Raw genomic sequence first — 12971 nt, 5'->3', positions numbered from 1 at the left:
TGAACCCCCATATGGACCTGCAAATGCGTTTGGCTTAATGAATGTGCTTATTCTAATGAAACCTGATGGAGGTCCCCTAATGTTCACCCCTTGCAATGCTGCTCTAAAGTTGAAGTTTGGTTGACTACCACTGCTTTAGGTTTTACTGAATTGCTTACCCTACTGCCTTGTTGACTACTGGCTTCAGTGGTTGCTTGGTCTCTTGGTTGACTACTGGGTGCTTGACTGCTTCTCTGGGTGCTTGACTAGTTGTTTGTCACTTGCAAATTGTCAGTAATTAATTGTATAAAGGACACACAATAAATGAATTGAATTTATGAAGATGTAACAAATTATGTAGGATAACCTTTGGTGCAATAGGTTGGCCTTTGTCTCTTCTTTTGTTGTGCCCAAGCTTACCACACAAGCTGCATGTAGTTGTTGTGTTTCCTCTGTGCATCTTATAAGGATTCTTAGGCTCACCTGCTTGCCTTTTTCTCAACTTTCTTGGCCTACCAGGTTGCTTCTTTACTTTTGGAGGCAATAATCTAGGCAACACAGACTTTGGCCACATTTCAAAACTATTTATTAGGTATAGCATTGGCTTTGCAGCTTTGTAGCTTTGTACACAATGTCCTTCAGGTGCACCCCCTCGAAGCTATCTCTAAAATTGATGTAAAGATGCTTGATGCAGAACTTATGCTCTGCCATGGGTGCAACCTCTACAAGTGCTGGACACAATCCCTGCATTTGTAAGGAGGAAAAAAAAAAGTTACACACATTAAATGAACTAAACAGTAAAAATAAATGCATGAAACTTCCAATAAGCATTTACCTTTTGCTTGTCTGACATGAAGGTCACTCATTGCTTGTTGAACCACCCAAGAGTGTCACACAATATTTCAAAAAACCATTTCCATGAACTATTTGTTTCTCCTTCAACAACTACAAATGCCGATGGATAGCTATTGTTATTTTCATCCAAACCAACAGCTTGCAATAGTTGTCTCGTGTATGGCCCTTTCAAATGGCAAGCATCAATCCCAATGAATGGCCTACATCCTGCCAGAAAACCTTGCTTGCAACCTCCAAAGTATACAAAAATCCTTTGAAACCTAGGCTTGCCTTCATCTATTTTATGTTCTTCATTTTTTGCATCTTTATCATCTTCCTTGTCTATGATAGTTGTCCCTGGATTAGTTCTTTTTGTCTCTTCACAGTAATCCCATAACTTGACATATTGTTCCATGAGGCTTCCCTCTATCAATTCTTGTGTTTTTCTCTTTGTCCTACACACTTGGGTCCTAGATATCCTAACCTTGTGCTCCTTTTGCATAGCTTGCTTGAATGACTGCACTGGAATAGATGGATTGGACTTCAATGTCTCTAAGTACTTCTTAGACAGCCATGTAGAATTCACTTGTCTGTTATAAAAAATTCTACCACAATTGTGAGTGGGGATATATGTCTTTATCTAGGATGATGGTTATCATTGCATCTTGGATGCATAAAGCATCCACTCACGTGGTGACAACCTAACCCTCATGCTATCATTTTTTACTAACTTAATAGCCTTCCCAGTCTTAATACCATGCTCCTTAACAGCAGCTTTCAATATTTTGGCAGTGCCAAAAACCATGCTAACCTTGAACTTTGGGTCTGCCATATCTGTGTTTGGATTAAACTCTGGGTATCTAACCATGTTGCTTCCAGTCTCTTCATCAGAAGATTCATTAATATTCTTGAGGTCATCAGATGTAGCATCAGGCTTTAGGCAGTCAATATGAGGTACCTCAACTCTTTCTACATTATGCTTCTGCCTCTCTAACCCACCCCATTCAACATTCCTATCAACATTAGCATCAAATAGTATGTCATTCTCATTGAAATCATAGTCACTATCCTCAAAGTCCTCTAGATTTGTAGAATAGTTGGATGAATCATGACTTTGCCTTTCATCCTCACCCTCACCTTTCACATTACTTGTGTCACTTCCAATTTTCACAATTGATGCATGGTGAAAGTGATTAAACTCTTCAAGCTCAAGCAACTGATCATCAGGGATGTGCTCTAAATACAGTTCAATTATCCTACATACATGCACCTATTTCACCATATCCATTACATCACTATCATCTCTAAATGGCCTTAATCCATAATTCAAGTTCCTACTAAGCACTCGATTATAGTATGAAATGAATTCAATATAACCTAACTTCTGAACCATATCCCTTATCTCTGTCAACCTCATTTTGTCAGCATCACAGTTGTCTCAAAATTATAATTTCCTCTCTACGTAAGCCCTATTTACTAAAGACTTAAAAACCACACCCTGATGCATTTTGATAGTGAAATAATCACCATCTGGATCTGAAAAAGAAGATAACATATTTATTGTATAAACAATACAGGACAAGGGAGACCACAACACATTATCTATACATCAATTGCAGATATTGATTTTTTTTTGTCAGTGTACAGTGGTGTAGATGTGTCGACATGCGTGAATATATAAACATATATTCACCTTGTCACTTTCAAACAAAGCAACGCAAAGCAAAAGTAGATTCTTTGACCCATCCAATACTTCAAGTTGCAGACAGATAAAATAAAGCAAAATACAAAACCAACATATATTCACAATCGCCAGGTTCGTCTTTTGACCTCGTCAATTGTTTTCTTCTCTATCCACGCCAATTTCAGCAAATTTACAATCAAACAATTTTTTGGTAACTCAAAACCCTAGAAGTGATTCGATTATGTAGAAACAGAGAGAATGGACTTGTTGATTTGGGAAAGATGCAAGTATAGGGATGATGGAGGTAACTAGGGTTTGAGGTGAAAAGACAAGTGTACCCCTCAGTAATTGCTAGAGGGAGCACGTGAGAGGCAGGTGCTGACTTCCATCCAAAATTTCAAACGAGCGTCAATTATTGGACAAAATTGACACATTTCGTTAAATTGAGGGGTTAAATCGCGCAATTAAAAATGTCAAGGATCAAAATGATACACAAATAAAATACAAAAACTATTTCTGCAATTTGTCCTTTAAATTATTTGTTTCTCGTTTTTCTATGTGGCGTGAGTCAAGATTCGACGTCATTTGGACCGTCCGATCAATGACCCTAAGACTTGAAAAAATAAGGTTGTGTTTTCAAATCATGGTTCTACACCTTGATTCAAGTATGATGTTTGAAACGTGTTTTGAAATCACGTTTCTAAAACTTTGCACAAAACACTTTGTCTCAGGCGCGATTTACGGGATTTTTTTTTTTCAAATTTGACCTAACTGGTCGTCTCACCGGTTGATCGGAACAGTGATTTTTTTATTTTTATTTTTATTTTTTTGCAACTGACATATGTTAATTTTTATATATTCGAAAAAAATATTTTTCAAATTTTTAAATATTTTTTATATATTTTAATAGAATTTTGAGTTGTGTGTTTGGTTATGAGTTGTAAGTTTTTGTATTATGTCACATCAAAAATTTCCCACTCAATTCAAAACTCTTTTCAAAACTCATCACCAAACAAATTTTTCACACTTAAATCATAATTCTAAAACTCACAAACTCAAAATACAACTCATACTCTTAAATCATTCTCTCAAATCATATTTATAAAACTCTACCAAACGCAGTCTAAAATTTATGCCGGTTCGCTGAACGGTTTGATTTAGAAGCATTGGTTCTGATAAACCGGTCAGTGAGGTTTTTCCAGTCTGCTCTCCGTCTTGCTTCACTCCTTTGCTGCAAGGTTCGCTTTACTAGTTACATCCTGTAAATGTATATATCTATACATTTGCGATTCATGTATGCTTTTCTAGTAGTTAAAGCTTTGATGAATTTGGGTTTGTTTAATTGAATAAAAGAACAAACTTGAATTAGCAGTATATGCATTTACGAATTTGATGAATTAGGGTTTTTTTAATTGAACAAAAAACAAACTTGAATTAGCAGTATATATATATTTATGAATTTGATGAATTAGGGTTGTTTTGACGTATGATTTATGGTGGAAAATCATGGTCTGTCACTGAAAGCTATATGAAATTTCCGATTGAGGGGTGTAGTTTTGTTATATAGTTTGTATCTGACCCCTTCACGTTAACAGTTTGTGAATTTTCCTTTAGGGCGTGTTTGGTCTCGTTTTCTTTTTCTGTTTTCTATACTCAAAAAAACTGAAACATGAAAATTATTTTGTTTGGCATGCGTTTCCAGTGTGTTTTTATTTATTTATATATTTTTGGGGAAACACACTATTTGTAAATTATTTTCTGAAATTTTGAAAACTTTATTTGCACTAAATGAAACCACAGATCCTTTTCATTACTCCTGTTTTTAGAATCATGAAAAACAAAAATGAAAACATGGAAAGAGAAAACAGGAAGGATACTAAATAGGGCCTTATTATCCATGGTAACTTTGTTGGAAATTGAATGCCCTTTATTTAACTGTTAATTTCCCTTTCTTGCAAATATGGGTCTTTGAGCACATACCATTGATTGATCTTGCATGATGTACTTGACTACATACCATGGTTGTGGTAGAGTCATTAATCCGGTACCGTACTGGCCGGATCTTACCATACCAGACAAAAAATGGTACACACAGGCTTCAATTCCATCTCAGCTAAGTTTTTGCATGGTTTCGGCCAGTTTTGCCAATACCGGGAAATTTCGGCCTAGAAACATAATACCACGATACCTGCCGGTACCGTGATTAAAGCATTCTATTTATAATTTGCCCAAAACACATCGTAGATAAAATGTTTTCCACTTACCCTAGACTCCAACCTAACGACAGATTGCTTCAGTGTCTCAAATTGAAGGCAATACAAACGTTGTTCACTGCTCTATCTTTGATCCTCTTTATCTTTGTTTGGGACCTTTGGCTATGGACCTTCTTTATAGAAAATTCTGAACTTGATTTCATGATCTCTGCATGTTTTCCCTTGTTATATCTTTGAACTTTTGACTTTCTTTTCTTGGATTTCTTTAGTTTCTCTTTGTATGGAGAATTGATGCATACTTGCTGTGTGTGCATGGTAGGTGCTCGATAAATAGGCCCGGCCCTGGCCCAAGGCAAGCAAGGCTGCCGCCTTGGGCCCCCAAATTTAACCAAATCTAAGGGCCCCAAAATACTTTTAATCAATGTAATATTAGTAACTCTAAATTAAGGCCCAGCCCTAGTTTCTTAACTTCACAACACAGTCCAGACAAAAGGCCCCCAAAAAAATGTGGGGTTCCAAATTGAATTACAAAAATATATTGGGTAAAGTATGTAAATAATAAAACTCTATCAATTAAACCTAGTGCTTTCTATTCCTTCCCATCTGTAAGCATTGGAAGCAAACTGTGCCGAGACCAAACAAACGGCCAGTCCAAATTCTAGACCACGAGATAATCAATGCGGTGAATTCATTGCTCTTATTTGATTTGAGAACTTTGCTTTTCAATTTAATCTCTCTTTTTTTTTTTATAAAATTATTGATTGCATTGCTTTTATGGCCTTTGATAGGGCCGCGTGGAGAAGAAGGATTCATGTAGCCGATCCCATTTGATGGGACTTAAGGCTTGGTTTGGTTTGGTTTGGTTTGGTTTATTGATTGCATTGCTTTTAATTTTGATTTGTGCCATAAATCTTACTTCAATGCCTATTTTTTTAATCTTATTTTTTTTTGTTGATTAAATTTTGTCATGCCTATGTTTTGCTTGAATCAAATATTTTCTTCAATTGTTCATCAATTTGTTGGTGTTCTTTGAATTGTAGAATGTCTATTGAGTTTTAGATAATCTATCTCTGTTGAATTTCTCTTCAATTTAGATTAATTTTATAATCATGGTTGTTTTGTATGTGAAAGGAAAAAATAGAAAAACTAATTCAACTTAAATAAAATTAAGTAATTTCATTTTGCCCCACAGTTTTTTTTTTTTTTTTAGTTTTATATAAAAGACCCCCATTTTAATGTTCGCCTTGGGCCCCCAAAAACTCAGGGCCAGCTCTATTGATAAAATGCCAGAAACAGAGTATTTGTGTTTGTGTGTGTGTATGTGTGTGTATATCTCTCTCTCTCTCTCTGTGTACCTTGTTGTAAATATTTATTTTCTTCATGTTTTCTTTTTATCTTGGTTGGGTGTTTATGCTATAAACAAAAATATATAGAAGTTGTAAAAAAACTTATCTTTGTCAAAATTTATAGCAGTGAAAGTGAAACAGTGGATGACTATTTTACAAGTCCTTTTAAATATAAATAAATTTGTGTTTCATGTTTTCATGCTAAAATTATTTGATATTGGATAATTTTTTTAATAAATATATAATATATAATATTTATAACAATAAATCCGAAATGGTACCTGCAAATATATTGAACCGATACGTACCATACTAGTAGAAAAACTGGTACCTTGTCCTTTACGAGATTGACAACTTTGGGTTATAGTTGGAATAAATCCCCCTCTAATGATTTTTTTCCCATCATAGTTTTTCTAAATGTTGTCCTGTGGGTTATGTGTGTTTTGTTGCTAAGCTCTAATAAATTAAAAATATTTTGTGACCAAGGGGGTGTAAGAGCTGTAACCTTAATTCATATTGGTTAAGCTTGATTCTAGATATTATTCCTACCTATAATACATGTATAGGATTTTATCTAGGTATGCTCTTTCACAATTGCTTCTGTCAAATTACAGTATTCTTGGGGTAATCAATGAATGGAAATTACAAATCAAAATAACACATGAAGAAAAGTAACTAGTTCACACGTCTAAGATCAACGGTATCTGTTAATTTATTACATTATGCAACAAATACCAGATTAGATGTTTTAGATTTCGTTTCTTTTGTTTTTTTCATTCCATCCTTTTGGTTGGTGGTTTGTCGCCTTTTGCTGAGTTATCTATCTGGTACAGGGACTAGTAGGCTAAAAACGAATGTTAGTCAAGACACAAAAGCTATAAAGCATGAGTGCAACTAATTAATTTTTGCATTTAATTTTTTTAATTATTATATGTCATATAGGATGTACCGGACTAGACCCATATCTTAACTTTTGAAGTTGTACCCTATCGACATACCCGTACATACCCACTCCCATGCTGCTTAGGCACAGAAAAAATACATGATTGAATCAATTGAGGATAGGACCATAGGTGGAGCTGGCTGACAAAAATGTTTCATGAAGCAACTTAAATGTTTGTAAAATGGGCCCCCCATTTTTTTTAATCCTTTAGTTTTGAGCAAAATATTTTGGGAAAACTGTAGAAATTAACACTCCCAAGTGTAAGCATGAGCTATAATGACCCTTGCTGCTGCTCTAATTTGGCAGTAGGTTTTGAAAATATTCAAAGACGGGAGCAAAGAGCAGGAGAGATACACCAGAAAGAGATCGATCATGGCGTTCGGAGGTTCAGCTGTAGGTCCACCGGCAGGGGCAGGAGGACCATCGGCAATAAGGCAGGTGAAGCTAGACAAAGAATGCGAGCTGAGAATTGAAGGTCTTGTTTGGTTTGTGTTTCTCAAAAAATTTTAAGAAAAATTCTCTACAAATAAGTTTTCAAAAGTAATCAAACCAAACAAATTTTTCCAAATTTTTTTTTCAAAACTTGTTTGGTTTACAAGTTTTCCAAACAAATCTCTCTCTCATACACATCAAATCAATCACTTTTTCCAAAACTCTCTCTCAAAATAATTTTTCAAAACATCTTTTGAAAAAAAATCAAACCAAACAAATTTTCGTACTTTTTATCTCAAAACATGTTTCTCAAATACAAACCAAACAAACCCGAAGTTGGTCCTGACACGCCTCTCCGCCTTCGGCTCCTTACTGGCACAGCTGAGATCTTTGGCACTGAAATTGCTTCCGAATTCTGGCTCACCTTCCCTCCCAGGCTCAAATTCGCAGTAAGCATCACAAACATATGATTATAATCTTTTTTGATATTTTCAGACACACACACACGCTGGTATATATAGGTAGACAAATAGTTATAACTAACTATCATTAATCAAAATGACAGTGAATCCACTCTCACTCTGTATTTTGATCCCTAATGGATTTTTTTTGCCATAAGACAAAACTTCAGGGAGGTCCTTAAAACTAGTTGTATATTGTAATCATTAATGAAGAAGAAGAATATACTTTTCATCTCTGATTACTCGATAATTTCCACGAGCACAAATTCCACTTTTATAGGCCCAAAAATTCTTTCACAAAATAAGCCGTCTTTTTCCGGTTTATTGGTTTTCAGGGTTTTGTCACCTCTCCAACTATCTCTCCATTAGGTAGGATTTTATTGGCCAATAATCAAAGTGCATTTGACCCAATTGCTTGGAAGCATATCCTTTAGTAGAAATTTTCTGACACCTACTAAAGGAACTCTGCTGAAGTGATTGGAATAAATTATTGTTTATATTGTAAGTTAGTGTGTTCTCTAACCTCGTCTTGATCGATATTCAATCTCATGTATCAGGTTTATACTTGGTATGGAGCCACAGTTGAAATGGATGGCACTACTGAAACTGATTATACAGCAGATGAAGTATGCTTGTTCTCTAAATCAGTTTTGCATCATAATCTAGTATTATGCTGGCATATTTGTTAACAGTAATATTTCAAAAAGTTTTTTTTTTTTTTTTTTTTTTTTTTTTTTTTAATGATGATAAAGCTTTGCATTATTGATTACAGACACCAATGATTAGCTATGTAAATGTGCATGCTGTACTGGAAGGACGTAGAAATCGTGCTAAAGCATCACCTAATGACTCTGATTCTTCACAGGTATTACTTTATTTGTACATTTGATATGCCAAAGAAAAGATAAAAATAGAAAACAAAGAAAGAAATGGTACATGGTCATATGCCTGTTTAATTATTATTTATCATGGTACAGTGCAGTTTTGACTGAACATGGGAGCAATCACTTTTGAAATTGAGGAAAAAATTCCAGCATAAACAAGAGATATCCAACACTTCCAAGAAAGATGTTGACAATGATATCTACCCTTCTTTGTTGTTTTGATCCAAACACTTCCAGCCTAAAGATTTCATAATGCCCCATATGTTTTGGCGTAAAACATTTGCAATTGTAAAATATTTTCCTGTAAATGTTTATGGTAAAATATTCTTTTCCCTCATGTTTGGCTAAACTTCTATCAAACATTTTGAAGACAATGAAAAGAAGGCATGCTTTAGAACATTGAAATTCCTATCTCAGATCTAATTGAACTGGATAATGAAAGTATAAATCAGTCACCAAGTGATTGAAACTAAAAAAAGGAATGGTACTCACTTTGAGTGAGCCAAAACACACCATGAGAGCTAAAACACACATTAATGTGTACTATTTGGACATTGTTTTTTTTTCTTTTATGTTCCAAGCTTTGATCAATCTACACAGCTACTACATCAATGAGTTTTACTTTAATAAAGATTGGGATCTAGACTGCATGATTACAAGTGGCACTTGAGGTGTAATAATAAATTTTTACATACATGTGGATAGATACATAATTACTTTAGTAGTATTCATTTTTTAATAAGATTGAGAGAAAGAAACTCCTAGGTAATGATTTTTTTTTTCTTCATCAATTTTGACCATTAGTTCTTCACCTTTCATTTTACTTATTAGATTGGTTACATGTGAATACAGAAGCCTGTATTTCCATTCGTCACTTCTTGTTTGATTTTAGTTAGCTTTTTCTGTATCCAGTTATCATGAATGTTCTTAGAACTGGTACTTCAGTGTCAATGCAGATTTGTACAAGGTGCTTATGAAGGAGCTTGCTCAGACTCTGGAGAGACAGTTCGCCGGAAATGCAGAATTTCGAGCTGCAGGCATGGTAATAAATACCATGGGATGGATAGAGGGTGTTGGTTATGAGGTAACTGAGTTTCAAGTTTCCATTGTTAGTCCTGCTATTTCTATTAAAATTCAGGGGTGCTCTATTAGTATCGATTATATGGGATATGTTGTTTAATTAGTATAGTTTCTTTTTGTATGTTGATGCAGTTGCTTCTTCATGCAATTGATGCATTCAATGCTAATGTTGTTCTGGTTTTGGGTCAGGTAAATGCTTTCCATATGAAAACTTTGTCATGTGTGTATTGCTGCGATCTAATTGCAACTAATCCTATTATGAGTTGCATTTGCTTTGATTTTGTTAGGATAGTTGTTTGTGTGCCACTGCAGTAAAACTACTTAGAAGCAGCTTTTTTTGCTTTTAAGTTTTGAAAATGTTTGTTGTGGGCTGCTGCAGTTTGGCAATGCCTACTGTTTGGTATAACTTGTCAGGCTTTTAGTTTATTTGTTTTCTAAGTTCAATAAGCTGCAAATGCTCACTTTTTTTGGAGCTGCGTTTGGAATACTTCCATTTTTAATTTTTGTATTTTTTTAAGCCGCCAGTAAGTTTTACTTAACTGCAACATTGGGCTTAATATATTATGATATTCAAACAACATTAACGCCATTGTTGACATGTCAAAGAATGAGATATATTGATATACTTTTCAGCTGAAATTTACGATTTTAACAATCGAAAACCATGTTTCTCCAGATAAACTAATTATATCCACACTCTGATCGTGCTTCTGGGAAGTTTCTTTTTATTTTTTGATTTTAAATATTACGATTGTGGCTGTATCTCACTGCATTGCTACTGAATGTTATTAAGGCCTCGTTTGGGAACAGGCTAATTTAGTAACTTTTTGGCTATTTGGCTAAAAAAGTAGGTAAAAAAAACTTGTATGTTTGGGATGACTTTTTGGCTAATTACGAAAAGATGTGCAAAAAGTAGAGAGAAAAGAGAATCTTTGACTTTTTGGTATGGGTTGTTGGCTTTTTGGCTAATTTAATAACTTTTTGGCTAATTGGCTAAAATAGCCTCTTGCCAAACGAGGCCTAAGTTCAATTTTGTTCGTTAGTTTTGCATGTGCACTGGTTGCTAGTAACTTAAGAAACTATTTCAGATTCAATTTTCACCCTGGGGTGGTTCATGTTTTTAAGCTCACCCAAACCCAGCGCAGGAGAAACTTTGCAGCATGCTGAATGATGTATTGAAAAACAAGCCAAATGTTGATGTTGTATCGAGGAATGCAAAAGTCCGTCAAAAGGCCAGGAGCTACAGAATAAGGGTAAACATCAGCCTTTTTGGTTATATATATAGGAATTTTGTCAATCATTTAGTTATTTGTGTTAGTATGGAGAAAATCTTGAATGATTATTTACAAATTTCCTGCCTTTTTCAACAAATCCTTTTGTGTTTCCTTGTTATAAAGCTAAATCATGCCGATATTTTTTATTCCAGGAATATTTTTATGGCCTTGCAAATGATCTTTCCCCACATTCCAACATCACAAGGTTCAGTGATTTGTCTGTCTATAGAATTGGTGGTGGACCACAGGCCCCACGTTCAGCCCTGCCAATTGGTGCAGAGCTTGCTGCCAACCCTACATGATTGGTTCTTGTGAATATCAACCGGGATTTGCTCCATTTGGTTCTTGCTGTTTCATTTGCCAAAGAACCGGACCAAATTATTTCAAGGTATATGCAATGCCCTTGCCTTTGCTTTTTCAAAATCCATGGTATCATAAGATGGGAGGTGAATTAGTAAAACTTTTTTGAATGTCGCCACTATAATGTACATTTGGCGTCATGATTTAAGTTGACTCATCTGTAAATTTTTTAACCTTGTTTAAGTGCATGAACTGAATAATTACTTTTTTCTTACAGTAATGTCGCGGGGTTCATCTATATCACAGACATAGATATTCAGAGGTTTGGATTTCAAAATTCTTCATTCCTTGATGTGGTCCATACACTTTTTTTCTTTTCTTTTTTTAAGTTCTAATTTATCATTTTTAGGAAGAAAATTACATACCTTGCACCATTGGCTGGGGAATTCCCGAGCAGATTCTTGATCATGGGAACTTTGACATGGCTTGAAACCTAAAGTGCCCAACTAACTGCATTCCTTATTTTCCTCAAATCGTTTCATGTTAATCTTATCACTGATTTGTGTATGTATAATGCTTGTACTGACACTGCAAGGGGGTTTTAAGAGGTGAAACCCATTTATTCTGCTGAGAGGATTATTTTGCATATGATTCACACTAATGTATACATTCCCAGATAGCTAGCTGATAACATGGTTGATGCTTGCAATTATTTATTTTTTTGTACATAAAAAATTCAGCAATAAATCATCATAAATAGAAATGTTAGGCGATAAATCACTGTAAACATAAATGTTAGGGACCTTAAATTGGCATGAGATGTGATAGTAAAAATAAATAAATTTAATTAATTTAATTGAGGATAGTTTTTTATAGAGCATAATGTCGAAAGAGAATTCAAGTCACTTGATTGGGACACAAAATTTAGTAATGTACGTGATTTTTTATTTTTTAATTTTGATCCGTGACATAATATTCATAATTATATCATAAAAGGCATGAGTAAGCCCAAATATTTTTCTTGGGAGGGAACTTGCGAATTCAATAAATATTGAGACATAGAATCAATTAGAGTTGACCACATAATCACATAAAATATAGGTGAATTATTGCTAGAATTGTTTTATGTGGATTAATTTTATGTAGCTTTTGGGTTGTCAAAATTAAAACTAGCTAATAAAAAAATCAAATAAAAGAAAGTTGATCCAAACAGCCGTTTCTAACCCCCTCAAAAAAAAAAAAAAAAATGCAGTTTCTAACCTATTGTCCCTAAATTAGGTCTCCATTTTAATTTAAAGGCCACATTTTCTGAATTTTCTAAATCAAAATTAAAACATAAAATTTTACAACAAAAGAATACACATTACGGCCATACATTATTGCAAGGTATAGTGTTAGCCGGCTTTTTTTATTATTAAAAAATGATATTTTAAAAAAAAATAGTACTATACATATCTTAATAAAATTTAAATTACTATAATAAATGTTCATAAAATGATATTTACCATTACTACTTGAAAATAATAATGCTGGGTCGGATC

General features: G+C 34.2%; 1 protein-coding gene and 1 pseudogene across 2 annotated transcripts; one reads left to right on the top strand and one right to left on the bottom strand.

Annotated features, from left to right (window-relative positions):
- Positions 1 to 841: 841 nt before the first annotated feature.
- Positions 842 to 2480, bottom strand: LOC145822944 (uncharacterized). Its single transcript, XM_082921555.1, has 4 exons — positions 2459 to 2480; positions 2291 to 2349; positions 1545 to 2083; positions 842 to 1403 (listed from the first exon to the last, which is right to left on the bottom strand). The coding sequence occupies exons 1-4, from the start codon at positions 2478 to 2480 to the stop codon at positions 842 to 844; spliced, it is 1182 nt and encodes a 393-aa protein (XP_082777681.1).
- A 1167-nt stretch (positions 2481 to 3647) lies between these two features.
- LOC145824551 (protein CLP1 homolog) lies at positions 3648 to 12142 on the top strand (annotated as a pseudogene). The gene is made up of 10 exons (XR_014366316.1): positions 3648 to 3735; positions 5499 to 7880; positions 8450 to 8518; positions 8665 to 8757; positions 9722 to 9860; positions 9989 to 10045; positions 11002 to 11109; positions 11283 to 11518; positions 11708 to 11752; positions 11840 to 12142. The product of XR_014366316.1 is annotated as a protein CLP1 homolog (transcript).
- Positions 12143 to 12971: the final 829 nt, after the last annotated feature.

Source organism: Camellia sinensis, chromosome 1 (assembly GCF_055761805.1).
Source record: "Camellia sinensis isolate YWXY chromosome 1, ASM5576180v1, whole genome shotgun sequence".
In the NCBI taxonomy this organism is placed as follows: Eukaryota; Viridiplantae; Streptophyta; class Magnoliopsida; order Ericales; family Theaceae; genus Camellia; species Camellia sinensis.
The sequence above is the reverse complement of the archived record's forward strand: the minus strand, read 5'-3'. Positions and strand labels throughout refer to the sequence as shown.